The 25,315-nt window shown below is 51.2% G+C and overlaps 13 protein-coding genes across 13 annotated transcripts; 9 read left to right on the top strand and 4 right to left on the bottom strand.

Annotated features, from left to right (window-relative positions):
* Nucleotides 1-168: 168 nt before the first annotated feature.
* Nucleotides 169-1,659, top strand: N7446_008424 (alpha-mannosyltransferase; the record flags this gene model as incomplete). Its single annotated transcript, XM_058517169.1, has 1 exon — nucleotides 169-1,659. One exon carries the CDS (start codon nucleotides 169-171, stop codon nucleotides 1,657-1,659), a length of 1,491 nt encoding a protein of 496 aa, XP_058370815.1.
* Nucleotides 1,660-2,415: 756 nt separating this feature from the next.
* N7446_008425 (uncharacterized protein) lies at nucleotides 2,416-2,847 on the bottom strand (the record flags this gene model as incomplete). Its single annotated transcript, XM_058517170.1, has 2 exons — nucleotides 2,416-2,517; nucleotides 2,590-2,847. 2 exons carry the CDS (start codon nucleotides 2,845-2,847, stop codon nucleotides 2,416-2,418), a joined length of 360 nt encoding a protein of 119 aa, XP_058370816.1.
* Nucleotides 2,848-5,058: 2,211 nt separating this feature from the next.
* On the top strand, nucleotides 5,059-5,808 carry N7446_008426 (uncharacterized protein; the record flags this gene model as incomplete). Its single annotated transcript, XM_058517171.1, has 1 exon — nucleotides 5,059-5,808. The coding sequence occupies one exon, from the start codon at nucleotides 5,059-5,061 to the stop codon at nucleotides 5,806-5,808; it is 750 nt and encodes a 249-aa protein (XP_058370817.1).
* A 1,016-nt stretch (nucleotides 5,809-6,824) lies between these two features.
* On the bottom strand, nucleotides 6,825-7,076 carry N7446_008427 (uncharacterized protein; the record flags this gene model as incomplete). Its single annotated transcript, XM_058517172.1, has 1 exon — nucleotides 6,825-7,076. The coding sequence occupies one exon, from the start codon at nucleotides 7,074-7,076 to the stop codon at nucleotides 6,825-6,827; it is 252 nt and encodes an 83-aa protein (XP_058370818.1).
* Nucleotides 7,077-7,842: 766 nt separating this feature from the next.
* N7446_008428 (protein-transporting protein BCP1) lies at nucleotides 7,843-8,806 on the top strand (the record flags this gene model as incomplete). Its single annotated transcript, XM_058517173.1, has 3 exons — nucleotides 7,843-7,914; nucleotides 7,974-8,210; nucleotides 8,261-8,806. 3 exons carry the CDS (start codon nucleotides 7,843-7,845, stop codon nucleotides 8,804-8,806), a joined length of 855 nt encoding a protein of 284 aa, XP_058370819.1.
* Nucleotides 8,807-8,998: 192 nt separating this feature from the next.
* Nucleotides 8,999-9,988, bottom strand: N7446_008429 (chorismate mutase ARO7; the record flags this gene model as incomplete). Its single annotated transcript, XM_058517174.1, has 3 exons — nucleotides 8,999-9,076; nucleotides 9,135-9,786; nucleotides 9,918-9,988. The coding sequence occupies 3 exons, from the start codon at nucleotides 9,986-9,988 to the stop codon at nucleotides 8,999-9,001; spliced, it is 801 nt and encodes a 266-aa protein (XP_058370820.1).
* A 522-nt stretch (nucleotides 9,989-10,510) lies between these two features.
* Nucleotides 10,511-12,694, top strand: mdv1 (uncharacterized protein; the record flags this gene model as incomplete). The annotated part of the gene is made up of 5 exons (XM_058517175.1): nucleotides 10,511-10,594; nucleotides 10,668-11,256; nucleotides 11,316-11,516; nucleotides 11,568-12,367; nucleotides 12,419-12,694. 5 exons carry the CDS (start codon nucleotides 10,511-10,513, stop codon nucleotides 12,692-12,694), a joined length of 1,950 nt encoding a protein of 649 aa, XP_058370821.1.
* A 960-nt stretch (nucleotides 12,695-13,654) lies between these two features.
* On the top strand, nucleotides 13,655-15,868 carry N7446_008431 (uncharacterized protein; the record flags this gene model as incomplete). The annotated part of the gene is made up of 2 exons (XM_058517176.1): nucleotides 13,655-13,685; nucleotides 13,776-15,868. 2 exons carry the CDS (start codon nucleotides 13,655-13,657, stop codon nucleotides 15,866-15,868), a joined length of 2,124 nt encoding a protein of 707 aa, XP_058370822.1.
* Nucleotides 15,869-16,320: 452 nt separating this feature from the next.
* N7446_008432 (SRR1 family protein) lies at nucleotides 16,321-17,570 on the top strand (the record flags this gene model as incomplete). The annotated part of the gene is made up of 3 exons (XM_058517177.1): nucleotides 16,321-16,619; nucleotides 16,692-17,369; nucleotides 17,435-17,570. The coding sequence occupies 3 exons, from the start codon at nucleotides 16,321-16,323 to the stop codon at nucleotides 17,568-17,570; spliced, it is 1,113 nt and encodes a 370-aa protein (XP_058370823.1).
* A 372-nt stretch (nucleotides 17,571-17,942) lies between these two features.
* Nucleotides 17,943-19,245, top strand: snf4 (AMP-activated serine/threonine-protein kinase regulatory subunit SNF4; the record flags this gene model as incomplete). Its single annotated transcript, XM_058517178.1, has 5 exons — nucleotides 17,943-17,987; nucleotides 18,073-18,276; nucleotides 18,354-18,471; nucleotides 18,545-19,011; nucleotides 19,063-19,245. The coding sequence occupies 5 exons, from the start codon at nucleotides 17,943-17,945 to the stop codon at nucleotides 19,243-19,245; spliced, it is 1,017 nt and encodes a 338-aa protein (XP_058370824.1).
* A 303-nt stretch (nucleotides 19,246-19,548) lies between these two features.
* On the top strand, nucleotides 19,549-21,652 carry N7446_008434 (uncharacterized protein; the record flags this gene model as incomplete). Its single annotated transcript, XM_058517179.1, has 3 exons — nucleotides 19,549-20,566; nucleotides 20,617-20,919; nucleotides 20,970-21,652. 3 exons carry the CDS (start codon nucleotides 19,549-19,551, stop codon nucleotides 21,650-21,652), a joined length of 2,004 nt encoding a protein of 667 aa, XP_058370825.1.
* A 350-nt stretch (nucleotides 21,653-22,002) lies between these two features.
* atfB (bZIP transcription factor atfB) lies at nucleotides 22,003-23,007 on the top strand (the record flags this gene model as incomplete). Its single annotated transcript, XM_058517180.1, has 1 exon — nucleotides 22,003-23,007. The coding sequence occupies one exon, from the start codon at nucleotides 22,003-22,005 to the stop codon at nucleotides 23,005-23,007; it is 1,005 nt and encodes a 334-aa protein (XP_058370826.1).
* A 429-nt stretch (nucleotides 23,008-23,436) lies between these two features.
* Nucleotides 23,437-25,311, bottom strand: N7446_008436 (sugar porter family MFS transporter; the record flags this gene model as incomplete). Its single annotated transcript, XM_058517181.1, has 2 exons — nucleotides 23,437-24,932; nucleotides 24,966-25,311. Coding segments are annotated over 2 exons (1,842 nt in total), but the record flags the coding sequence as incomplete, so codon positions are not given.
* Nucleotides 25,312-25,315: the final 4 nt, after the last annotated feature.

The following is a 25,315-nucleotide window of genomic DNA, read 5'->3' on the forward strand; positions in this document are numbered from 1 at the left end:
CCTTATGCGCTAAGAGCAGGCATGTACACTGTATAAGCCTGTACAGTCTATACATAGTCTCAACAGTTCAACTTCATCAGTGAATTGGCCGTGGCCGTGGCCGTGCGCCGCTCCCTGAACCCCTGGACCAAAGCGCAAACTTTCCGAGTCAACTTGGCGTCATTGACCATGGGTGCTTTCCGCCCTGGGAGGGCGAGGTCCCTCGTCCTGGCCATGCTCTCTTTGATCCTTGTATGCACCGTCTACTTTTATTGGACCCCGACTACCGCATCCTCCACCGTCTCCCTAGTCCCGAATACAGCCTTCGAAGTCCCCCTCACGGAACGCCAAAAGGACTTCTGGAAAGTCCTTCGACCGATCTTCGAACGGCACAACCCCAACTGTCCTTCTCCGGATAAACTCGGCGATGTGGACGCCCAGCATTTCGATCCGACGAATGAGTTGCCGAGGCCCGACCTGACGTCCCTGAGCGAGGAAGATGAGCGGAAGATGGAAGAGGCCCATGCGAGCTTCATTCAGGATATCAAAAACTCGGGCAAGGAGTTGAAGCCTATTCATACCCCGGGGAAGCGGGGGTTGGTCTCTACGGCTGGTGCGACGTACCTACCCGTGTTTGTGTCCTCGCTGCGAATGCTTCGCCGCGCGGGATCCACGTTACCGGTTGAACTTTACATGAAGGACGCCAGCGAGCACGAGAAACGTGTTTGCAATCAAGTGCTTCCTAAACTTGATGCGCGATGCTTGGTGTTGGCAGATGTAGTGGGCAAAAATATCATCGAACACTATCAACTCAAGATCTTTGCGGTTCTTTTCTCGTCCTTTGAGGAGATTGTCTGGATGGACGCCGACTGCTTCCCCCTTGGCAAACCAGAGGAGCTGCTCGACTCTGAGCCATTCAAATCCAATGGCCTAGTGACCTGGCCCGACTTTTGGGCTTCCTCCGCATCGCCGCTATACTACAGGATCTCACGACAGGAGGCGCCATCCATGGCTGCCCGCCAGTCCTCAGAAACAGGGGCTTTCTTGGTCTCTAAGAAAACACATTTGCTACCACTCCTATTGGCTGCCTACTACAATTTCTACGGCCCGTCTCACTACTTCCGCTTGTTAACTCAAGGCGGTCCTGGTGAGGGCGATAAGGAAACCTTTATCCAAGCCGCTTCAGCACTTGGTGCACCTTTCTACACTGTCAGTGAGAGGGTCCAAGCTATCGGACACGCCACTGCAGATGGCCTGTCTGGATCAGCCATGGCGCAGTCAGATCCCCGCGAGGACTATGCCTTGACGCAACAAGACAAGTGGCGTGTAAAGGACCAGGCTGTGGCCCAGGCACCACACATTTTCTGGATCCACGCAAACTACCCGAAGTTCAATCCTGGAGACCGGATCTTCGGTATGGGATGGGAAACAACCCCCACGCTGAAAGAAGATGGTTCGGATGGACGAGCCTGGACCGCACCCGCGGAAACCGTTGGGAGATTCGGATACGATGTCGAAAAGGCATACTGGGAGGAAATCAAATGGGTCAGCTGTAATCTGGAGACGGCCTTCAAAACATGGGAGAACAAAGTGGGCCTGTGCGAGCGAGTCGAGGAGTATTGGGGCCACGTCTTTGCTGGACCGCATGACGATGATCCCAAGTTTACTCTGGATGGCTGACGGCTGACCTTGGATCTACTGCGCCCATACTCTGCGCTTTTGGCCGCTTTCTGGTCTTTCAGCTTCTTTCCCGCCCCGGAGTCGGGTTACTGTGGCTTGGACACATGTCCTGCATTATACCACACCTCAACTCCACCACCGGAGAACCAGACCACAAATGTCACCTAGACTGACTACTGTGTACTGGTCCCGCAATGGAGACCAACAAAGTCGTGTCTGGCACACGATTAGTGGAGGCTTTTATTACACAAGGCCCTCATTTGGCTAACCATCTCCCCCAAATAGAGCTATGACGTTGTGCCAGCCATGTACAGCATCGACCAAATATTTTTTGAGGCCTGCGCAAAACCAATTTGTCCCAGCTACTACACACATGTTACGCAAGACACACATAATGTTTCTTCAATGTATTTATTCAATGGTCACACTCAATAAATGAGGAACGTCATATCATAGGACATAAGTTGAGTCCTTTCACACCCCAACTTTGGTATACTCTTTATGATGTAAACCATCGTTTTCAACCCCACTATAATTTAAGACACTCGAAAATGGGCAAAAAAGAGACGAAAAAAGAGAGGCCAAAGTAGGGCAAAATTAATGTATAAAATGCCATACTCACTTCGTGACTTTTGTGTGGTGTACTGTTTAAAACTTCACTCAGATATCATTATATCGTACATAAATGCAACAACATCCATCCCCACCAACCCAAAAAAGGTTGCTATTTACTATATCATAACCTCGTAACATAATTTAGTGCTTGATGCCCTTCTCACGAAGGCGCTGCTCATCGTCAGCCTGGAGCTCGGCATCAACCTGGGCACCCTTGGAGGGAGCGTTGCCGTGGACCTTGGCCTAGAAGAATCAATCCGGTTAGGAATTGCAAGTGACGGAATGAGGAAGAGTATATGATGCGGCGTCACTTACGGGCTTGGTAGGATCTTGCTTGCTAAGCTCGGCTTCCTGGTTCTGGACGTCGTTGTGGTGGTGCGAAGGGTCTTTCTTGTGCTCCTGGGAAGCGAGCTTGTTGGCGATGGAACGGCCATCCTTGGAGTCGAGGTTCTGGTGGCTGTGTGTTTGGCCTTCCGCGTAGCGGGCGCGCTCCTGGAGCTCGGAGACGGGCTCGTTGCGCTGGTCACCGGCTTCATAGACGGTACGGTTTCCGACGGAGGATTGGCCTGACATTTTGGATTGAATGTATAGAATGAGTTTTGGAAACGGGGATAGGAAAGGTTGTGTTTTGTTGGATTATAGAGAAGAGTGTTGAGGGGGTTTTCAGCTGTAATTGATGGGAATTCAAAGTCTGAAGCTCGACCCTTGGTCTTATAGTTGAGATTGTACTTGTGATGTCATGCTGGAGTCACTGAGATCATAGTGGGGCATTAACCAGGTTGGAGGGCGATGACAACAGCTTCAACCCTGCGATTTCTGATCGCATGTGCTCTGGACCCTTCGTTGCTTTTCTCTTTGCATCACTGCAATCAAGGAAGTTGCTTAGTGACATCGTTCAATTCGTGTGGAGACCAAGAGCTCCCTCCACTTCCTAGTTTTCTTCCTAGGTTTCTTCTGACGTTGATGCTTGTACCTGGAAATCTGGTGCCCTGTCATTGAATTACAGCACGGAGATTTGATCCAGTTCATAGAGGTAATTGATATTCCATATTATGGTTTTGTGTACTTTTGGCTTTCGATCGGAAGTCAATCATCACGATGGTGCAGCATACCATCGAATATGCTTGGCACTGCAACGAGAAACTAAGGTGCACGTCTGCATGGTTATCTTGCTTATTATTGACCAAAGTCTAGGTTGAAGTACAGTTAGCCACGATTTTAGACATGTCTGTTCGCACCCATGAAAGATAATTCCTACATACCTCGGATAATAGTGAGGCCGGGCATCAGTTACCTCCCGCCAATATGGCCATCAACCCTACATTTCTGGCGCATGTCGATGTGGGTAGGTGAGCTGGTCATTCCGAGCAGTATTATAAATGCAACGAATTGCAATCTTCAGTATCTCTGTGTGTTAGGAAAGCGTGTAATGAATCGATGATACTATGTCCAAGATATATTCTGTAGAACTATACCTTATTTCACTGTCGCATCGTCACTGATAGTCCATTCGCCGCAAAAACTTACGCTAATATATCTATATACAGTAGAAAGAAAGATAATGTTATAACTTGATTGACGAAAGTTCTACAGTATAGTGTGATTCGCATTACACGCAGTTTGGGATGACCATACCAACTCGCTTACCGCACATGTCATATTCTACCAAAGGAATGACCTTTGTTATACTGTAGGTTTACAGCAAGATCCAAGCACAGTATTAATTGGCAATTGACATTGACCTAACCATCATTGACCTAATCATCCAATTGCAAAGGATAGCTGGCCCAACCTGTCAACCACTTGTTCTTCTTCCCGGCGGACCAGAGGTCAGAAAGAACAGGTTTATCTCGCTTCTCAAGAGAGCTGGGTGCATAATAGCAACGTGCTTTCTTCATATCGTTGCTTCCCTCTTGCCATTTTCTACAACGGCGGGTATGTCGACATCGGTAAGGTTATAGCGTATCACCAGGAATGATCGTGAGGACCGTTTCGCGAAACTGAAATCCAAGTGATGACCAAAAGTCCACTATACGTAGGCTGGCAGAAGGCGGGAGCTTTGAGTTGAAAATGTCAGCCTCCAAATCCCACGAGCAAGCGTCTTATCTATGGAGAAGTTCACCACTCCCTTTCGAAGCGTAGGCTCACCAGCCCCACTAAGAAACCCCAGTGGCCGAGGTTCGATATAAAGATCTAGCACAAGGATTTGGAGGTCCATGAAGCCTCCGAAAGCCTTGTAGAGTTCACATTCTGCTCGACTGCCCACTGATCGTCGAACTTGAAGACGAAATTCTTCTAGGCGGGGACAGGACTCAGCCAGTTCGGTGATCTCGGAGAGCTGAGCCTGTTAAAGTATTTGCTAGATGTGCCCTATGGACAGCATAGGTTAAATCGAATACTGTCAATTCCTAGTGTGTTTGTTGCAATAGAAACTTTCATTTTCTTTATACTTGCGATGTGCAGGCGGTGAACCGTGGAAGCTCAGATCTCTGACGTAGTCACCGCTATTTCATAACCTCGAATCGTTCAATTCCTATAGAGTAACATATCGCTCATTGCTTGAAAGGCAAGGGGCTCGAGGATTGTATAAATCTGCGTCGTCCAACATGCCTTGAACACGTACCTGTAGCGACCCACTCCAGCCATCGGAGAGAAATGCGTGATTGAGTGATATCAACCTCCCAGACCATGTTCGCGCGTATACCACTCCGAGCGAGCCGAACACTAAGGCATACAACAACCTGCACAATTCCACAGACCTACCAACCATACAAAATTGCTACGATGAGCACCTCAACCGCGCCAGCAGCACCTACAAGCACAACAGAAGTGCAACCCCGCTTCTCCGCGCTCTTCACCGAGCTCGAGAACCGGTTCAAAGCAACAAACCTCGGCAGCGATAAGTGGTACATCCTAGCAATTTCCACTCTAGCCGCAAGCCCAGACCCAGAGCGCGCAGACCAGCTCTACCTCCACCTCATCCAGCAAGACCAATACACCACCTCCGCAGCCCGACAAGCCCTGATCCGGCGATTGCGCGAAGCACTCGTCAAATCCGTCCCAATTGTCGGAGTTTGCAAGCCCATTGAGGCAATCCTATCCGTCGCCGAGGTTGAGCGCGACGAGGATAAGGATTATACCTTCACGCGTGAAGGCTGGCAATGTGACCAGGCGAACCATGAGCGTGGCACGGGGTGGATGCAGAAGCTATATTCGCGGAATACAACTGACACGCTAGATTTGTTTAGTGCTCACCGGGACTTTTCTTGGTTGTCGAAGGAGATTACTTATGGGTTGTTTTTGTCGGATCGGATGGTTCTTGATGATTTGGATACGCAGTTGGTTGTTTTGCCTGGTATTATGAGTCAGAACTTGCCTAAGGAGACACATTGGCATATTCGTGGGACTAGACGGATTGGGGTGCCAAAGGAGGAGGTCGAGGTCATTTGGGATTGTGTGCAGCTTGTTGCGCAGTTCTTTGATGTTAAGCTTCATAAGGTGCCCACTGTTGAGGCTGTTGAGCATGATGTTTAATCTCACTTTATTAGATCCAGATTTGATTAGATACGGTGGTTATGTGGAGAGGAACTTGTGTTTTAAAGACTTGGTACTTATTCAACGAATGAGGTCTATAAAGCATCAACAGCCCTGGTACTTGGAGTACTTGTAGAACTCATATCCCGTGTTTACTTTGCCTGCTGATAGGCTGCAAGGATACTAGACTATTGCATGAGCCGTAATTCAGGTCGGATTTGCTTCGCTTCCAACCTATTCTCATAATTTAATGTGGTATGCGAACTTCCATTCCATTCCACCCATTTTTGCCTTCTCCCAAAATACCAAGTCTGTTCTCGTGGTAGCTTGTGAGGCATGTGTGTGAGTTGAGTCCAGATAGTCTACTTTCGACAGGCACGGAGCTAAGAACTAATCAACTGCATTCTCTCTATGGTAAAGGGGACGGACGCACTGGGTGAGACAGAGACCAAAGTACACCTCGCCGCTAAAGCTCCGGTGCGTAATGGCAATCGCAGGATAAACAGGTGGTTGAAATGCTTCCGAGACCGTCCTATCAAGACAAATGGCTAGCAGGACGCCGAGATTCACCAATCTGGGTCGGTTAGCTCTTGCTCGCTAAGTAATATTGAGTTGTTAGCTTTCTGCTTGACTTTCAGAAACTCAAAGGAGATAGACCGATAGACCGAGACGGGCGTCTAAACAGAGCCAAATAGGAAACAGGGCTTCATACAAAGCCTAGAAATGAGATCATAAGACTTACAGCTGTCGTGCAGCCTCTGCGTCCTCTGCGAGGCAGCGCAGGGCTCTTGCGTGGACCCGTAGATGCACTGCGCGTGGAATGAAGTTCTCCCCGCAATAAGCGCCATGAGTGCGATGACCCGGGCTGTAGCAATCTCAATGGGATCTGTCATCAAAGTATGATGGCTTTGCCAACACGGGCTTCTGCCAAGTGGCAGCAGCATCAGCCTCGGCGACGCTGATTGAATCTTATCGTGGAAGCTGGCATTTTGATGCCCTGAACCAGTACGAGCGTTTCAATTCTCGTCCGGCATTGGCCCGGATTTTGTCACGCCGCTCTTGCCTCCTAAGAGCTCCAAGTCGCAGCAAAATGTCGTAATACACATTGTAGTTTTGAATACATTGGGCTCGATTGTCCTCGGTGATATAGGGATCTGGTTGACTTGGGAGGTCACTGACGCGATGTCCATAAGCCGTGGGTCTGCGCCATACATCAGCAGCCATCCTCCCTCATTTTCGCCGATATACAGAGCCTCGTAGTCTTCCATTTTGAAGATTAAACGTGTTGTTTTTGAGGCGTAGTCCGGGAAATCTCCTTCAGGATCGACAATTAGGTCAGGGATGACGGACTTATCAATTTCTCGGCTTTGTAAGGTTTGAGGTCTAGATCTTCGGAGCGTTCAGATTCGCTACTGCTAGGCGGGGAAGGTGTCCATTTATCGTCGTCATCTGCGGACCGAGCAGCCAATTTTGTCTAGTGAGCGAAGATTTCTGCTTAAGCCTTTCGACCGGGTCTCCCCCGGCTCTCTTTGTCCGACGTTGACTCTCTTTAGCCAACGCGTCCATAGCGTCATTGATAGTTTTCTAGCTCTGGCAAGGGTCCGTTATATGTCAAAAATTATATAACCATACCCTTTTTCTCAAGAATAAAAGGCCTTGATCTTCATATATAGCCTTCAGTATGATCAAAGAATCATCACTCACGGATGATGATTTGGTAGGGAGGGAAAGAGAGTACTTAGCTCAGCTTTGATGCGGCCGTCTAGCTATATATAAGGGAATCAACGTAAGGGAATCAACGCAAATTATACCAGCAGGCCAAAGCATATACAGAGCAAACAGACCTACAGTCAAGCCATTTCGTACCACCCTTTGAACAAGAACTTCATAGACCCCCAAGCTCTAGAGTAACTATACAGACATATTTAGGGTTGTGGCAGATAAGGGCCGATAAGGAAAAAGTTCGCAAGCGGCCGAGCGCGGGGCGAGCAACTTCGAACCTCACCTTTACCCAACCGCAGAGGATTATTCAATATGGTTAAACGGAAAGATCTCGGTGATGTCCCTATGGGCGGCACCCAGCCCGAGGGCGACGATTCCGACGAGGTCAGACTGGCTAGATCCCACTGGATCTCGAGCATTGCTAACAGGACTGACGACGACAGGATATTGACATGGTCAATGTAGACTTCGAATGGTTCGACCCACAGCCAGCTGTCGATTTCCACGGCCTGAAGAATCTCTTGCGCCAACTGTTCGACAATGACGCCCAGATCTTCGATATGTCCGCGTTAGCGGATTTGATCCTCTCACAGCCTACACTGGGATCGACGGTCAAGGTCGACGGAAACGAATCGGATCCCTATGCCTTCCTGTCGGTTCTCAACCTACAGGAACACAAGGTACGCAAATCGCCTCACTTTTACAACCTCATGCATACTGACAATCGCAGGATAAACCCGTTATCCAAGACCTCATCAAATACCTCAAGACCAAGACTGCCGCCAACCCGTCCCTGTCAGCCGCCAACGAGCTCCTCTCTCAAAATCCCGTCCCTCCCATCGGGCTCATTCTGACCGAGCGCCTGATCAACATGCCTTCCGAGACCGTCCCGCCCATGTACAACATGCTCCAGGAAGAGATCGCCTGGGCGGTTGAGGATAAGGAGCCCTACTCTTTCTCGCACTACCTGATCCTCTCCAAGAACTACGAAGAAATCGAGTCAAAGCTTGACCAAGAGGAGTCCCGGCCGCAGAAGAAAAAGAAGAAGGATGGCGAGAAGTCCGAGCGCTTCTTCTTCCACCCCGAGGATGAGATCCTGGAGCGTCATGCGCTCTGCTCCGGCTCTATTGAGTACACTCACAAGTTTGATGAGGGACACTCTGACTCCAAGCGTGCATTCCAGGAGCTTGGTATCCGTACTAATGGTAGCTTGATGCTCATCGAGGCGGCCAAGTTCGAGCCTATGGTCAAGGCTGTTACTGAGTACCTGTCTTAGACAACATCATGACCTTTTAGTGTCATAACTTTTATGTCCGGTTTATGAAAATATATTTTGTGCTAGAGTTCTCTTGCACTTTTGAGTTGTCTATCTCGGTTTTGGCATGGCGTACTGCCGGCCACATGATCTTCGTAACTATGGAAACCCTAAGGAAAATATCGACATCGTAACTTCATGATCAGTCCCCCCTTACTCCCACTGTGTTCCCTTGAGACGCTGCATGAGGTACTCGACTTCAACAACCTTGGTCAATGGGATAACACATTCCTATAAAAGCACCAGTCAGCAATCCATCCATATGAAGAGGAACACATAAGACTCTCACCTTGTACATAGCAACAACAGCATCACTGTTAATCTTCTGATCCTTCTCATCAGGGAAAGCAGGATCAGTGCCATAAGTCTTAGCCTTCAGCCCAAGACGCTCAAGGACCTTCAACTCAACAGCCGAATTGGTAATAGCAGCATCAATACCGGCCCTGTCCCCAGCCTTAATCAGGCGCACAAAAGTCTCCGGATCCTTCTGGAACTTTGACTCGGCAACGAACTTTCCAAAATGAATCCGACGCGACAGCGCCTGCAAACAGGAAACGTCGCAGGTTGCAGCCGAGCCGTAGTTCTCCTGCGTCTCACCACGGTCCTCACGTCCGTACTTTGGGCAGACTGCGGGCAGGATCTCGTCGATGTAGCGCTTCTTGATGATGTCGTTGACGCACACATCGTTGTCGTGCAGGATGTGCGGGTACTCCAGGGGCTGCAGGATGGGTTCTTCCAGCACGTCTGGGAAGAAGGCGTATTCGTCTGGGGATTGGTAGCGGCGCACGCGCGACTGTAGCCGTTCTTGTTCGCGGAGCAGGTAGTCTAGCAGGCTGAACTCGCTGTTGGGGATCTTCACGCCGCCAGGGACGTAGACGGTCTTGTTGACTGGAAATTGTACCCGCTCGATCAGGTGGAAGGTGATTGTGTCTTCCAGTCGGCTAGGAGCTGGAGTGTTAGCAGACTGCTCTGTGGTAATCTTATATTGGAGGGATCGGTTTATGCATGGTGGGGCGCGGGGAAGATCTAAGGGAGGTTCAGATCCAATGAGGCAGTGGAAGTGGAAGCTCACATCAGCTGGAAACGAATGTTGGCAAGGTCCAATGCCTTGGAGGCATCGGAGAGATCAATGGCGGTATCCATGGCTGGGTTTGGTGGGTTGGAAAAGGAGAGTCGATCTGCGGGACTGCGAAGTTTAGTACGGAGTCCACTCGTTGAGCCCCTTATATAATTCGCATCTTAGAGCCCTGGAGGATGACTGTCTGTGCAACATGTTCAGTATGCATCCTGCAGGGCCCGATCAAACAAGCCATAAGTACATGTAGCGAATAAAGTTCAGTGTTGGTTGATCTATCTAGTAGATCTATTCGATCTGGTACTGGACGGTACGAGGCCGAGGCATATCGATGTGGGCACACCACAATCGACGAACCGAGGCCAATTGTAGCTGAAGGTCCTTGCAGGGATTGCAATAGTGTCACTCATCCCTCGTCGGTAGGGTTTGCACAGTCGAAATCAACCGAAGCAGCTGGTTTCAGACCGTAAAAGTACCATACGGCAGTACCCGGGGAACGCGGTAACCCGCGCGAGCCTCCAAGTCTCCTGCTCATCACCAACCCAACCTCCCTCCCCCAAATCGCATGGGTCTTGGAGCCCAACTACTCTATGGAGAACCAGCGCCGCGACGACTCGCCGTCGGGCCTGTCAGATATCGCCGAGGGCGACGGCATTCTGGGCACCGGAGTGACGGTAGGCTTTTCCCCTGCCCTTCGACCACATCCCCCACCAAAGCTGCAGGCTGACTAGGGATATGCCATTGCAGACTCGTCATATTGAAGCATTCGGACGAAAGGTCACCACAACGGCAGGACACTTGATGGGACCGAGCGAACAGAACAACACTCACTTTCACAATGCCATGAATGACATTCACCGCGAGCTGCGGCGACCAGCGGCGCAACGCAAGGTGTTTTCCCTAACACAAACAACTCCGACCGACCTTGTTCGATCGAAGCTTTCGACTAGCGAGATCCAGTCGCGTGCTCTCTCCTCCCTCCCGGACGACCTTCTCGCCAACATCCCCGAAGATAGCAGCTCCTACTCCCTTTTCCAAGGCTTCCAGGCCTCTGTTCCCGAAGATGAACCCGAGAAAAAGCGACACCGGAGGCGTAGCTCTAAAATGCTAAAGGACAGCGAGAGAGGCGGCGCCTTGACAGCTGGCCCGGCCGGGTTGAAGGACCAGCGGAAATCGCTCAGTCGCAAGCTGGACTTGATGGGTATTCGCAAGAATATGTGCAGCGCGGAGATTCATGAGATCGATAACAAGGTCGCTAATTTGCACAAGATGCGCAAGATTGTCCTTGATCGATTGGCCGGCCTAGAAATGGACGAAGCCGCATTGGAGCATGAACGTGGGTCAACCTATGGATGCTCAACCGTGAGAGTAATGAATCTGACTTCATTGGTATAGTGACCGAACTCGACGTGAAGCTCGAGGATTTCCAAGAAGAGGAATCCCAGGACACACCAGTTGCAGCGACGCCGCAGTCTGAAGACCTGGAATCTACTGGGTCATCAGGCGATCCGGCCATGGAAGCTTCGTTTATGTCAGAGTCGATATATGACAAGTTGCCCTCACCTTCACCAAAGAGCCTACGGCACCGATCACAACGTATGCAACTTTATTATGCTCTGGGCGCGAATTGCAGCTGACAGGTCTTAGGGAAACGGTCTATGCCCATTCTACACGAACACTTTGCTCCAGGGTCTTTAATCAAGGAAATAGAAGCACATACTGATATGGTGACCGCCATCGACTTCGACTATCCTTTCGGTACAATGGTCAGCGCCGCGCTAGATGACACCGTCCGAGTTTGGGATATGAACGTCGGCCGATGCTCCGGTTTCTTGGAAGGACACCACGCCTCGGTTCGATGCTTGCAGGTAGAGGATAATATCGTCGCAACGGGATCGATGGATGCGTCAGTCAAGCTGTGGGATCTGAGCCGTGCTCGGCCCACGACGCGGGACGGGCGTCTCAACAAGCACGAGCGTGATCAAGAAGGACACATTTCTCCGGTACCGCCATCCTCCAACCTCGAGGACTGCAACGTTTTCTCACTAGAGGCACACGTGGACGAGGTGACTGCACTTCACTTCCGCGGCAATACTCTCATTTCGGGTTCTGCGGATAAAACCCTTCGACAGTGGGATCTGGTCAAAGGACGTTGCGTACAAACACTGGATGTCTTGTGGGCGGCAGCTCAGGCATCTTCGACGATGTCAGGAGAGTCTGACTGGCGACCATCGGGCCGCATGCCCGATGCGTCTGCCGACTTTGTCGGCGCAATACAGTGCTTTGACGCTGCGCTAGCATGCGGTACAGCTGATGGGATGGTCCGTCTCTGGGATTTGCGCAGTGGACATGTCCACCGCAGTCTTGTAGGCCATACCGGACCAGTAACATGTCTTCAATTTGACGATATGCATCTGATCACGGGCAGTCTTGACCGTAGTATTCGAGTAAGCTCTCATGGGTTCGCACTCTTTGTTTTATTTCTGACTGTTTTATAGATTTGGGACCTGCGCATGGGCTCAATCTACGACGCTTATGCCTACGACAAGCCCGTTACCAGCATGATGTTCGACTCAAAACGCATTGTAGCCGCCGCCGGAGAGAACGTGGTCAAGGTCTACGACAAGGCCGATGGCAACCACTGGGACTGCGGTCCTGGTGTCGGCATCGAAGATGATGGGCCATTCCCCGCGACTGTCGAGCGAGTTCGTCTTAAGGACGGCTACCTCGTGGAGGGTCGCAAAGACGGCACAATGGCTGCTTGGACGTGCTAACGCGTGATATGCCATGTAGTGGTCGTATACCTGCTTGGGCCTCCTCTTCCTTGTACTTGCTTTCGCCCCTTACCCTTCGCGACCGTGTATAGTATCCATCCCCCTGTGTCTTAGTAGCGACGGGGCGTATCTGGAGTGGCAGGACCATGACGTTGGTTACTCTGTATACAGCATGAACATGTTCATGGACTTCTTTCATATCCGAACCACTGATCTCAATAAGTAAGGGCTTGTTCCAGACTGTAGTAGCATGATACAAGTCAGTATCGGACCCTTCAATGTAGTTCGAGGCGTCTCTCGAGTAACAAAGAGCTCTGTCACAAAGAAGAAACGAGACCCCGCCTACCAGTGCATCTAATAAAAGAACAGTTTTACATACAAAGGGATGGCATGTTCCATCTGGCAAATGTGCTGCAGTACAAAAACGTCCAGCCCGGCGTCGAGTTGGGGATTCTTCATCGGCGATCTTTCACGCTCCACCCCTACCCTTTTCTTCTTCACCTCCCTTCCACCCCGGATTTCGATCACATCCAGACAGGTCATCGCTGCAGAATATTGAGCTAGCTTAAGCAGCTACCTCTCAGCTCATCTTCTCTCCTTGGGGTTGTCAGCTCTGGTCCGTCGCAAGTCACGTTCCGTCGCGTCTGCGCGTCTTGCAGGACCCGCGATCTACAAACCTCCGACTTCTACACTGCGCCGGCCTGAGTTTCCTCTGTTTATGCTAGCTTCCTGGTGAGTTAGGACAATTTCTTGATTTTTCTTTGACTCTACTTTGGTCCCTCTGCAGCCATTGGTCCCGGTGCGACTACGTATCCACGTCGCATTTGTTGTCCGCATCGATGCGCTGATTTGAGTCTATGGCTTTGTCTATGAGATGAGACTCTGGATGCAATACGCAATGGAATGAACCCTTTTTGTCATCTGCAATTGCACCAATTCTTCAGCCTCTATAGCCCTGTCATGGCCACCTCTTCCCCGCAGCCTACTCGAGGTATTGGGATCTCATGGCTACCCCGTATCTCTCACCCGTGATACTTTGTGTTTGCTTACCTTTCCAATCAAAGCTAACATATACTGACAGATACTGACGATACAACCCAGGACCGAACCGTTATCCTTCGAATCGGATCACGGTTACATGAGCAAATGACACCGAAACGCGCCACGCGCAAGGCTGATGGAGCTCCTCAGCGGCGAGTCCCCGAGTTCCCTGAGGCATACCTTGACACAGCACCTGAACAATACCTGCCTAGTATCCCAGTCGGGCAATCGTGGAACTATGGTGCCCCTACTACAACAAGTATGCCTCGGCATAACGTGGTGCAGGCCAATATAGGGATTAAGGATTTGGCGGCAACAGTTGATGTCAATGTCGAGAAGGCCCAGGTGCGAGCGAAAAAGGCTGCCCCAAAAAACGCCCCGAAAGCTGCCCCGAAACCCAAGGCGACTCCGCGCGCGAAGGCTCCAAAGCGTGCGCCAACACCCGATCAAACCCAGCTTCAAGATGCCCTGCAGCATGCTACCATGTCACCCACAGGGTCTGACAAGACTCCCACACCTCCTGTTAAGCGTGCGGTCTCTTCAGAACCCAGTCCCGATGTCGAACCTCCAATGCAGCGCCGTCTATCTCAGCTATCAAATCCAAATTCTCCACTCTATCCATCACCGATGCATCGGGCTGGGTCTCCTTATCACGATGATCCAAGGCGTAGCTCGCTTGATCGCCACAGCTCCGTCGACAATGCTTCCGAGCGATCTTGGAATCTGGAACGTGATATCAATGAGGACGAATTACAAAGGACGAGACCAGGATACCGTGGCGAGAACATCACAGCCCCGCCTCGACGCCCTTCTGGTCTGTACATTGTTCCCGAGGAAGACGAGGACCTATCGGAGCGTGGATCTGTGGCCGGGTCTTTCAAGTCCGAAGCTGATGCCTGGACTGCTCCCGCGCGAACAGTCATCCCGGGATATATTCGCTCGGCGTCTGTCGCGAGTAGTCAGTCCCTGATTGAACTCAAGGAAAGTGTACTACGTCGATGGAGAAGTTATTTTGAGGACCTTGCGGGATACCGAATCAATTGGAATCGAGCAATGAGTGTTTTACTTTTTGCTGTGGGCCTTGTATTCGTTTTCTCAAGCGATCTCCCAGGAAAGCTTCAGTCACGCCTGTTTCCCGGGGATGACATCCTGTATTACTCTGGCAATATGTCTGACCCTACAGTTATCAATGGCCTCCGGAGCCAGGTATCAAGAATGAACTCCGAGATGTCATCGCTATCAAGCGAGATGAACTCTGTTCGATCGGAGCATTCTAAATACCGCAACGCTGTTCCCACATACATCACGGACTCCAGTCCGCATCGAAATCCAGTTCATCATGTCAATTTCCTGGCGTTATCAACCGGAACCCTTATCGACCCGTTCAACACCTCCCCAACCTATGGTAGCAGGGCGCACTGGGCTATGAGGCCATGGAATTGGGTGAAGTCCTTCACTCCCATCTACACAGAATTACGAACTCCACAGCCTCCAAGAGCTGCCCTCTCTGCTTGGGAAGACGCGGGTGACTGCTGGTGCAGCCCCATCCAGAACGGAACCCAACTATCTGTCTTGCTTGGCCACAAAATTGTTCCAGAGTCACTCGTTGTTGAACACATACCAGCGGGCGCATCTCTCGACATCAAGGCCGCACCGCGAGAGATAGAGGTGTGGGCTCGATATGAAATAAGCTCTGCCAGGCCACCGATTGAGGAACCAACGCCCAAGGCTACCGGAATGCTACCTCGCTTTTGGGCCAATGTTGCCCCTGCAAATGGTCCATTGCCACCACTGCCGACCGAACCTCCTTCTTCCCGCGACCAAAGCGTCGGTAGCTTGGGGCTTTCAGGACTCGGCTCACTCCACGAGTTGCTCATGGAATCTATTGGTCGTAGCGATCCCAAAGAGCACCCAAGCGCCTACTCTGACGACCCAAGGCTCGGGCCAAATTACTACCGCATTGGCAAAATGAGATACGACATCCACAGCGACCAATATACCCAGTCATTCCCCATCCAGACAGTCATCGACATTCAAGGCATCCGCGTGGACAAGATTGTGTTCCGCGTAGCTTCGAATTGGGGAGCAGACCACACCTGCATCTACCGACTCAAATTACACGGGCACCAATAAGCTCAGCGGATAATTTGCTTCTATTATGATTCTCATTCTTACACTTCTCTCTCATGTCTTTCTTCCCAAAGCGAATGGCTCTTTCTGACCGATCTGGAGTTTGAAAATGTGCTTTGCGATGATACCTTGCATAGCTGCGGTGGTGTTTCAGGTGTTTCTTTCTTGGATTAATGCTTCTTTCTTCTTTCTATTTATCCCTTAGAGCCATATCATATGATAGCCATGAGTTTATGCAAGCCCAGCACGAGCGCAGCGCTCTTCCAGCCAATATATCCGTTCCCTCGTAGCCGCCTTGAACTCTGTGACAGCACATACATGCAGATTGGGGCCAACCGGGCTGAGGCTGTGTGACTGTGACTGCGGCAAGGTACCTTTGTTTAGTTTAAAGATTGCTATATCTTGACGCGACAAGAGTACTCTCAATCTAATCACTTCTCCCAAAACGATTCAAAATGGGGGCTACCCAGAAAGGCCATCATTATGTGAGACTTCACGCTAAATGGGCCAACGGTCGCGAGAGACCAACGGTACAGGAAGCAGAAGCACGCATCCACGAAATCTACGACTCCGGCAAGGCATTCTTTACAAAAAAGGCCATCAGCAATCTTTGGGCGCAGTGCCAACGCAACCCCCAACACGGCGACAAACTCACCACCACAGATCTGAACGGCGACGATGTCGAAATCGAGACTCAGACCGGGCGAGTTAAAGAATTTCTCAACGAAAAGGACGTGAAAGGGGCATATGTATAGTACGGCAATTCAATCCAGTCTATCCTACCTAGCTCCCCTCCATAATCGACACCGCAACTAACTATCTCCAGCAAAGAACTCGAGCTAAGTTACGTACCGCGAGCATTAATGCTCAGCCACCTCAGATGGAGCGAATATGTAAACGAACAGATCTACTGCTCTCTGGGCGTCGACCAGCGGACACATCTCATTGACATAGAGACAAAGGAGATGCTCCCTCCATACCCGACCCTCGAGCCGGAGATTGTAGCGCAACATTTCGAAACATGCATGCAAGAGTGGAAAGATAGTCAGACATGTACCGACGTGCAGAAGTTGTTGTCGTCGTTTGCAAAAGATCATCGGATCAACAAGATTGTCGGGTTTGCTCTTGGTTCGATGTCCTACATAAATCAAGGTCGGGGCGATAAAGAACCTTACTACTGCAAGCGGAGTGCATCGCAGCATGCACTCCAACTCACTATCAAGGAATGGTTGCATGGACGAGATGGGGGAACGGCTGGGGGTATCGCGTCTTACGTGCAGGATCCATGGTATACTACGATCGATAAGGAGATATTGCACAACGCTGGACTCGAGGTAATTGATGATCCGCGTGGTTGGCTGGAGGTGGATGAGCAGTCTGTTGTGCTTTCCATTGCGCCTAATGTGGCTACCAAGGAGATCATTGCGGATCTTGCTCGGCCGGCAATTGTCATTTGGTGTCGTGTCACCGATCTGAATCATATCACTAAGGAGGAGGGGAGCGTGTGAGTATTGTCTGTGCTGTGTTCTTTCTGTTTGTTTTTTTTTTTTGACAGTTTTATGAATCTAGGACTGATCCTGACTCGCCTCGGGTGAGGAAAATGCTCGAGGGGTATGATATTCACGAGTTTGGGCCGGATACGACGCTATTCTCGGACATTGCGGTTTATATTCGGAAGTCGGCGGTTTGTGACAGTTTCAGTTAAGATGAAAAGGAAAGGGAAATTCAATTGAAGTCGTGGTTTTGAACTTGAGTGCCTGGGTAAATAGGTGTCAGACAAAAAAGTTATCGTTAGCTATACCATTCGTTGACCTATCGCCGTGGATGTGGCCATGAAGGTCAGCAGGGATGACGGTGAGAATATGAGAAAATCTACTGCCTAGTTCGTATCCATGCAGCGCAGGGGCCTGCGAGACAAATGATGCAGGCGGAATAGTAGAAAGTGATATAGGGAGAGAGAAGCTATATGTTCTCACCCCGGTCCCCCCCAGTTCCCCCACCAAGGCGGAAGACCAACTCGGGACCTTCACCTCTGGTCACGCGCCTTTTCGTGCAGCCATCCTCGTACCAACCTCCAATGGCCTCCGAGAGAGCAATCGATCGGGAAGAGCGACTGGGCCTGGTGAGTGTCTCATTTTAACCTTGCTTTTTCCCTGAACCTCCGGGGCTTACATCCAGATCTCGACTAACACCTTAACACCTTACAGCGTGCCATTCGCAACTTCCTCAAAGCCCGCAATAGTTACGATGTGCTGCCCCTCAGCTTCCGACTCATCATCTTCGATACCTCGCTCTCCGTCAAGGAGAGTCTCAACATCCTGATCCAGAATGGCACGTCCTTGAACCCCTCCCTCTCCACACCCGCCTCTACATCCCTCTCTATCCTCGAGAATCCCATTGTCCGCGCAATGGTCGAATCCCCAGGCTAACTCTGACCCGGACGCCGGGCGACACAGGCATCGTCTCAGCACCATTGTGGGACTCGAAGGCGTCCAAGTTCGCTGGACTTCTAACCACATCCGACTACATCAATGTGATCCAATACTATTTCCAGAACCCAGCGGCGCTGGACCAAATCGATCAATTCCGCCTGGACAGTCTGCGAGGTGCGTAGACCCCCAGTCCCAAATCCACCCCTCGTTACAACCTAGGAACCCCGCGGCTTACAAGACCCTACAGAAGTCGAAAAGGCGCTAGGCGTCGCGCCACCAGAGACCATCTCAATCGACCCCGAACGTCCGCTGTACGAAGCGTGTCGGCGCATGCTGGAATCGCGCGCCCGCCGTATCCCCCTTGTCACCAGTGATAGTCAGACCGAGCGGCCCCACGTTCTCAGCGTCATTACGCAATACCGGATCTTGAAATTCGTTGCTGTCAATGTACCTGATACGCAGCAGCTGCGTCGGCCGTTGGGAGAATTGTTGCTTGGTTCGTATGATAATGTTGCTACGGCTTCGATGGATACACCCGTCATTGATGTCATCCATATTCTGGTCGAGCGCAGTATATCCAGCGTACCGATTGTGAATTCGGAGGGTGTCGTGTACAATGTTTTCGAGTCGGTTGATGTGATCACCTTGATTAAGGGTGGTGTTTATGACGATTTGAGTCTGACTGTTGGAGAAGCGCTGAAGAAACGTTCTGCGGTATGTGATATGCGGGATTTTATATGCCGACTTTATACTGACCGTGTACAGGGCTTCCCTGGTATTTACACCTGCTCACTCAATGACGGCCTGGATACTATCTTCGACACTATCCGCAAATCCCGGGTCCACCGTCTTGTCGTTGTGGATGAGCACTTCAAGCTCAAGGGTGTGCTGACCCTGAGTGATATCCTGCACTACATTCTTCTCGAAGGAGAGAACGAAGAAGCATGATCCTACATATCAGCCTTGCATGGTTCCGGCGTTTCTTTAGTTGAGAAATATTCCCACAGACAGGCCCGGCGAGGCCATGTTTGGATTTTGGGCTTTACGAATGTACAGAGGTAATGACATGGTCTCTAAAATGTTTGTCGGAATATAGACTTGAAGATTTGATGAACTTCTTGGACGTTCGTAGACAACGTAGCTTCCCAATGTGCTCCTTCCTCGACGCAGGTCTTACCCATCCTGTTCTCTCCCTAACTTACTTCATCTTCTTCACTTCTCTCGTACCGATTCACGCATACTCACGCAATCATGCGTCGCTTTCGTGCCGTGTTCAGGTCATCCAGATCAGATAATCCAAACCCTAAATCTCGAGCGCAGCGTCGTGCGTCCGATACAGAGCCACTGAAACCCCAGCCAGAGGCGATTTCGCAGGAATCTCGAAGCGATGTCTCGCCATCCAAGCCTGCAAATGCCTTGACTGCAAAGAAACCCACGGAATGCACCACAGTTCCTGTTGGCGAACAGGCTGACGAAACCCAGCCAGTTCCTCTTGAGTTTGAGCATACTCCTCTGCTTGGTCGATCCAAGTTTGGCACAAAAAGACTGAAGAGGATCGTTGCACGCTTGCATTCGAGTCTACCCCACGAGGAGGATCCTGTCTCCGAGACAGTTCAATCTGCTGAAGCCCCGGCTCCCGATAACGTTGAAATCCCAGCTCCTGACAATGGAGACCCAACATCCAATCCTTTTGAACAGGAGGAAGTCCCTCCCGCGCAGGATAGCCCTGGAAAGTCTGTTCGCTTTGATGATAAACCTCAGGTCGTTGGAGATGGTGAGCGGAAGGTCAGCACTCAGACGGTTGAGTCACAGGAGTCGAGCCAGACTGAAGACACTGTCTGTCGACACCCTACTGATGCTGAGCTTATCCCAACCCCGACCCGGCAATCCTTGGATGAGTGGTCATGGCCAGGACTCATGTATTACCCTGAAGATGGCACTCACATTCGTGAGGGATCCGACCCGTTCTCCGATGGGAAGAGCACTGAGCCCCAGCAGGCACATCCATCGTCCTCCAAGCGTCCTGATCGAAGCCGAGAGCATTCGAAGGCCTCTGAGGGTTCCCTTGATCCTATTCTTGAGGATGATGTCGACAAGATTGAGCCTGCTCCGCCTCCTGAGAGGACCAGCTCCATGATCAGCCATCTCAGTTGGATGAGGGAGCCATGTCAGCTTGAACCAAGCAGAGCAACTGTCGCCTTGAATCAGTTGATCACTCGCTTCAGTATCCATATGCCCAAGGTGCTTCCGGAACCTGAAGACAGCCTACGTACGTCCTTTCTTCCCTTGGTGTGAGCTACCACTAACCTCATTTGCTAGAGGGACTGCCTCGCCCCGAGGAACAAGGCAACGGGCGACGGGGTTTCCGATTGATGAGTCGGGTTCGCAAGGTGCGATCTGGGTTAACGGCCGATACAAACCCCCAAACACCTAAGCTGCGACGAACAAAGACTTTTGCAACCCTGCGTCGTCCTGTTCCCATGACTTCGTTGCGAGGACGATCGGTGGAAACTTTGGCTCGTCTTGGAGGACATGCATTTCTTATGTTGGCGGATTTGGCTCCTTTCCCCCTGCAGCTGCCTGCATGCATTGTGGCGACCGTGATATTTCTGCACAGATATGGTTTGTAACTTGCCCTCCTACGTCATGACTTGGCTAACGGGTTCCTGCAGGTGCAAACGTGCCTGGCCTCTTTGTCGATCCTGGTGATTTGAAGGCAGCCACTCACATGTATGACGATTTTGCCTCTCAAGTGCTCTCAGCCGAAAAGGAGGAGGCCAAGATTGCCTTGACCATGCGTGTGGTTGCTATGCCTCAACTTACTCAAGATTCAGCACCGGCGTTGAGTGTGGCATGGACCCTGAAGGCCTTGTTGGCGGGGCTTCACTACGGGATCCTCGGGAGTGTCCGACTGTACCATACTTTGAGCGACATCAACCTTGCTTCCATCCCACAGCACGCTGACAATCTCCATGTGCCCGACTGTCTTGAAGGGTTGGATCCGCGTATTGCGCTCCGTGTGCAGCTTATCGCCCTTGCTGTTATTGCGCTGACGGATGACATGCAGCGCGAGCTTATCTGTGCAGTCTTTGGGCTGCTCACCCGACTTACTCGTGTCGAGATTCCTCCACCCGGGACTGATGTCCGGACAGTGGCGGTAGACCATGGCCTGGAGCGGGTATTTGGACCGCTTCTCCTCGGGACCAGGGGGCAAGAGAACAGAGACGGGGTGCCGGTGCATATGGTGGAACAGGAGATCGAGGAACAACGCGTGGCGGGACTGTTGATCGATCATTGGTATTTTGTGAATCTCCAGCTACGAGAGTGGGCCAAGGGAGACTATCACAGGGAGTAGGCAATCCGTGGACATGGGACAGAGTGAACTATGTATTCTAGAAGCTTCAGGGCTGTATACTTCAACGGGATGGGACCGGCATTGAATCCCGTTGGAGCTCCATTCTTTAGCTTATGCTGTTATCCTGTTATTCTTTAAATACATCTCCACTTGCTCTTTCTTTGTCACACTTCGGATCTGCTGGACGGAAGTCTTGTCCGACCGTGGCTCCTTCCAAGTCAACCGCGGACTCACAACGCTTCAGGCACCGGCCGAACGTGGAAGTGAACAACTCGGTTGCTGGTTTAGGGCTATTCACTTCTGTTAGGGCAAGAAGCCAACCTTGTCCTTCTTCACTCTTCAACACCATCATGTCGAATATCATGAACCTCACTGAATCCCATCTCGCTCCTCTCCCCTTCGCAGGCGACTTCCTAGTCCCAATCCCAGACGAGGAACAACTCTGGGGCCTAAGCCCCATCTCCCCAATGACCGGCTCAACCTGGGACCCCAGCAAAGCCGACTCGGCAGCCTTTACCCATTCCGCCATGGAACGCGATCTCAAAAACGCCCAAGTCCGCAATGGCCAACCAACCCCTCCCCCCTACGACGAACAACAATCCGCCAACCACCTGCCTGTCTCAGCCCTCGACATGGCAATGAGCATGAGCATGGACAGCAGCGCAAGCGCCTCAAAGCGCCGTCGCGTCCGCGAGTACACAGCCGCAGCGGCAAGTCTCAGCCCAGAACTAGATCTAGACGACGGCGGACCAATGGACAGTGCGAAACGAACCAAGTTCCTCGAGCGCAACCGTCTCGCTGCTAGCAAATGTCGTCAAAAGAAGAAAGAACATACCCAGCAGCTGGAGTTCCGCTACAAGCACCAGTCGGAGAAACATCAGTCTCTCATGACGGAGATTGCACGACTGCGTTCGGAGGTCCTAGGGCTGAAGAATGAAGTACTGAAACATTCTCAGTGTGGTGATGAACCTATCAAAATGCATCTCGCGCAGATGCTGAAGAAGATCACTGATGTCGATAGTCAGCCGTCGGCTGTTGCTGCGGTAGGTGCTATGCCGCAGTCGCCTGTGCCTCTGCCGGAGGATTCGTCCATCTCGCCGCTTGAGCCGGCCGCTGCTGTTACCACTGCTGCTATTGCTGCGGCGATTGCTATGCCTGTGTCTATGGCTGCGCAGCCTGGGCAGGCGGCGTTGTCGTTTGGGTTTGACGATCCGTTGCAGTTGGAGCCGGGGGCTGCGGCGGCGGCGGAGGCTTTTGGGCAGCAGATGAGGAGGGATTCGGAGGCTTCGCTTGTCTCGGAAGGTCCGTTTGCTTTTTCTGCGGAGGATACTTTTGATGATTTAATCAATGTGTGAGAGGGTGCCGGCGGAACTCTGTTATGTGTTATGAATATGACTTATGTGGAGGTAATGGGGCAGCAGAGCTGTTGGGTTGAATTGGATGGAATGGGATGGCGTTGTGAGTTTGTTACTCCCAAAATTGTTGATTTTGACTTGCGATCCAGTGTGTGAGCTGGAGGGTGCCTGGAGTTTTCTTTGTTTCATTCGCTTGTGTGGATGGATGTTTACTTTTCTGTGGACTTGGTGTCACGCTTTATTCTGTTCGTTCGTTTCTAGCTGTTTATTGTTGGCGATAGCTGGGCTTTTGCTGGGCCTGTACCTGAAGATATATCTTCTATGAATGACATGACCTCTGATGGGAATGTATTTCCCACAACGTGGTATCTTTATATTCCTATAACAGACTATTAACAAACATTGTATAGATCATAGACAAGTGTCAAATCAAGACCGTCCAGCGGTTGACTCGACATGTGCAGATTGATGCTTGGACTGGACAGACTTAGTATCGATATCAGTCTGCGTATCTTGGTATGCATCAGCATCACCATGGGCAGATCCATCCACTGTAACCCCCTTCCACCCATGCTCGGCATCGGGATCAATCCCATCAAACAAATGGTTAATTTCCTCCAGAGACTTGCCGGCAGTCTCCTTCAGGAAGAAGAATGTAAATATGACAATGAGCACATCCAACAGGCCAAACAGCAGGAATGTCCCCCAGCCAATGCCCGCCTGGATGTACGGCGTCGAGAAACTCCATACGAAGTTAAACAACCACTGCGATCCAACACCAAACGCAACACCCGGCTCCCGAATCCGCGTGGGAAAGATCTCACTCGTGCACGGCCAAGGCAGCGGCCCCCAACTGAAGTTGTAAGCGATGATATCAAGATATATCAACGCAACAGTTGCAATCCCCGAAGATGTAACTGTCCCATCCCCAGGTTGCGGGTAAGCCTTGATGACCGCCGCAGTAGCAATCATACAAACAGCCATAAACGCGGCGCCATTCATAAGCAACGGCCGTCTCCCAAACCGATCCGACAAGAACACCACAAAAACCGCACAAGCCACAACCTTGATCGCACCAAAGATACCGGTAAGCAACAAAGTGCGATCTCCATCCCCAACAAGAATCGCAAAAAACTGCGGTCCAAAATACGCCAACGCAGTCGACCCAGTCGACTGCTGCGCCAGAAACAACCCACCACCAATCAACAACCGATGCATATTCGGCCACTCAAGCAATTCCCTCACCCGGAACCCAGCAGTAGCATGCCTCTCCTCTTCCAATCCCCTCCGCATATCCTCAAACTCACCCACAACCCCCACCCCCTCTCCCGCCCGAATCCAAACAAGACTCCTCCAAGCCTCCTCCTCCCTCCCATTCGCCAACAACCACCTTACACTCTCACCCAGACTCAACACCCCAACCCCCATAAGGAACCCAGGAACAATCTGCAGGCCAATAGGCAACTGCCACTGCCTCGCCGTGGCCGGCATCCCCTTAACCCCATAATCAACCCAATAACTAACAAGAATCCCAATGGTATACGTAAGCTGATAACAACTCCCCAATTGGCCCCGGATCTCCTTGGGACTCATCTCGGACATGTAGATCGGTATCACAGTTGCTGAGCCACCAACGCCTAGTCCGCAGATTACCCGGCCGACATAGAAGGCCGCGAGGGAGTGCGTGTCGATCACTTCGAGGATTACGCCCATGCAGAAGACTGCTGAGCAGATCATCATTGCGGCGCGCCGGCCGAGGGTGTTTGTCAATGGCCAGATTAGGAAGCAGCCTGCGAATGCGCCGGCTTGTTGGATTCCCACTGCTATGGCGCTTATGCTAGTTTTTGGGTGGTGGTGAAGTTGAAGCTCTGTTGGAAGGAGGGGAAGGTTAGGACACCGCCTGTGGGTTGGCTTTAGTTTGTATACTTTTTTTTTGGGCAGGATGGTTGGTTACTTACCTATTACCCCGGAATCATAGCCGAATAGGGCTCCGCCGCAGCAGAGGACTAGGGCTAGCCAGTAGGTGCGCCATCGGGCTTTTGATAAGCGGGAAGCCTCCATTATGGGGCCTTCGAGCTCGGAATTGCTCAATTGAGTGGTTTGAGATTGGTTTGGGTTTTGGGGGAGCTCGCTATAGCTTGATGATGTTGTGGAGGTTGAGATCCACCGGGTATAGAGGTTCGAGCACCAGGTAGAGATGGATGGGAGGATTGGGAATGAGGAGGGGGCAAAGATATAGTTGAATGCATGGCTGGAGTCACATAAACCCTGAATAGCCTTGAAGTGTGTACTCAGGTAGTGTACCTAG

This window comes from Penicillium canescens, assembly GCF_028828765.1.
Source record: "Penicillium canescens strain IBT 15451 chromosome Unknown utg000005l_segment0_segment0, whole genome shotgun sequence".
Taxonomy (NCBI): Eukaryota; Fungi; Ascomycota; class Eurotiomycetes; order Eurotiales; family Aspergillaceae; genus Penicillium; species Penicillium canescens.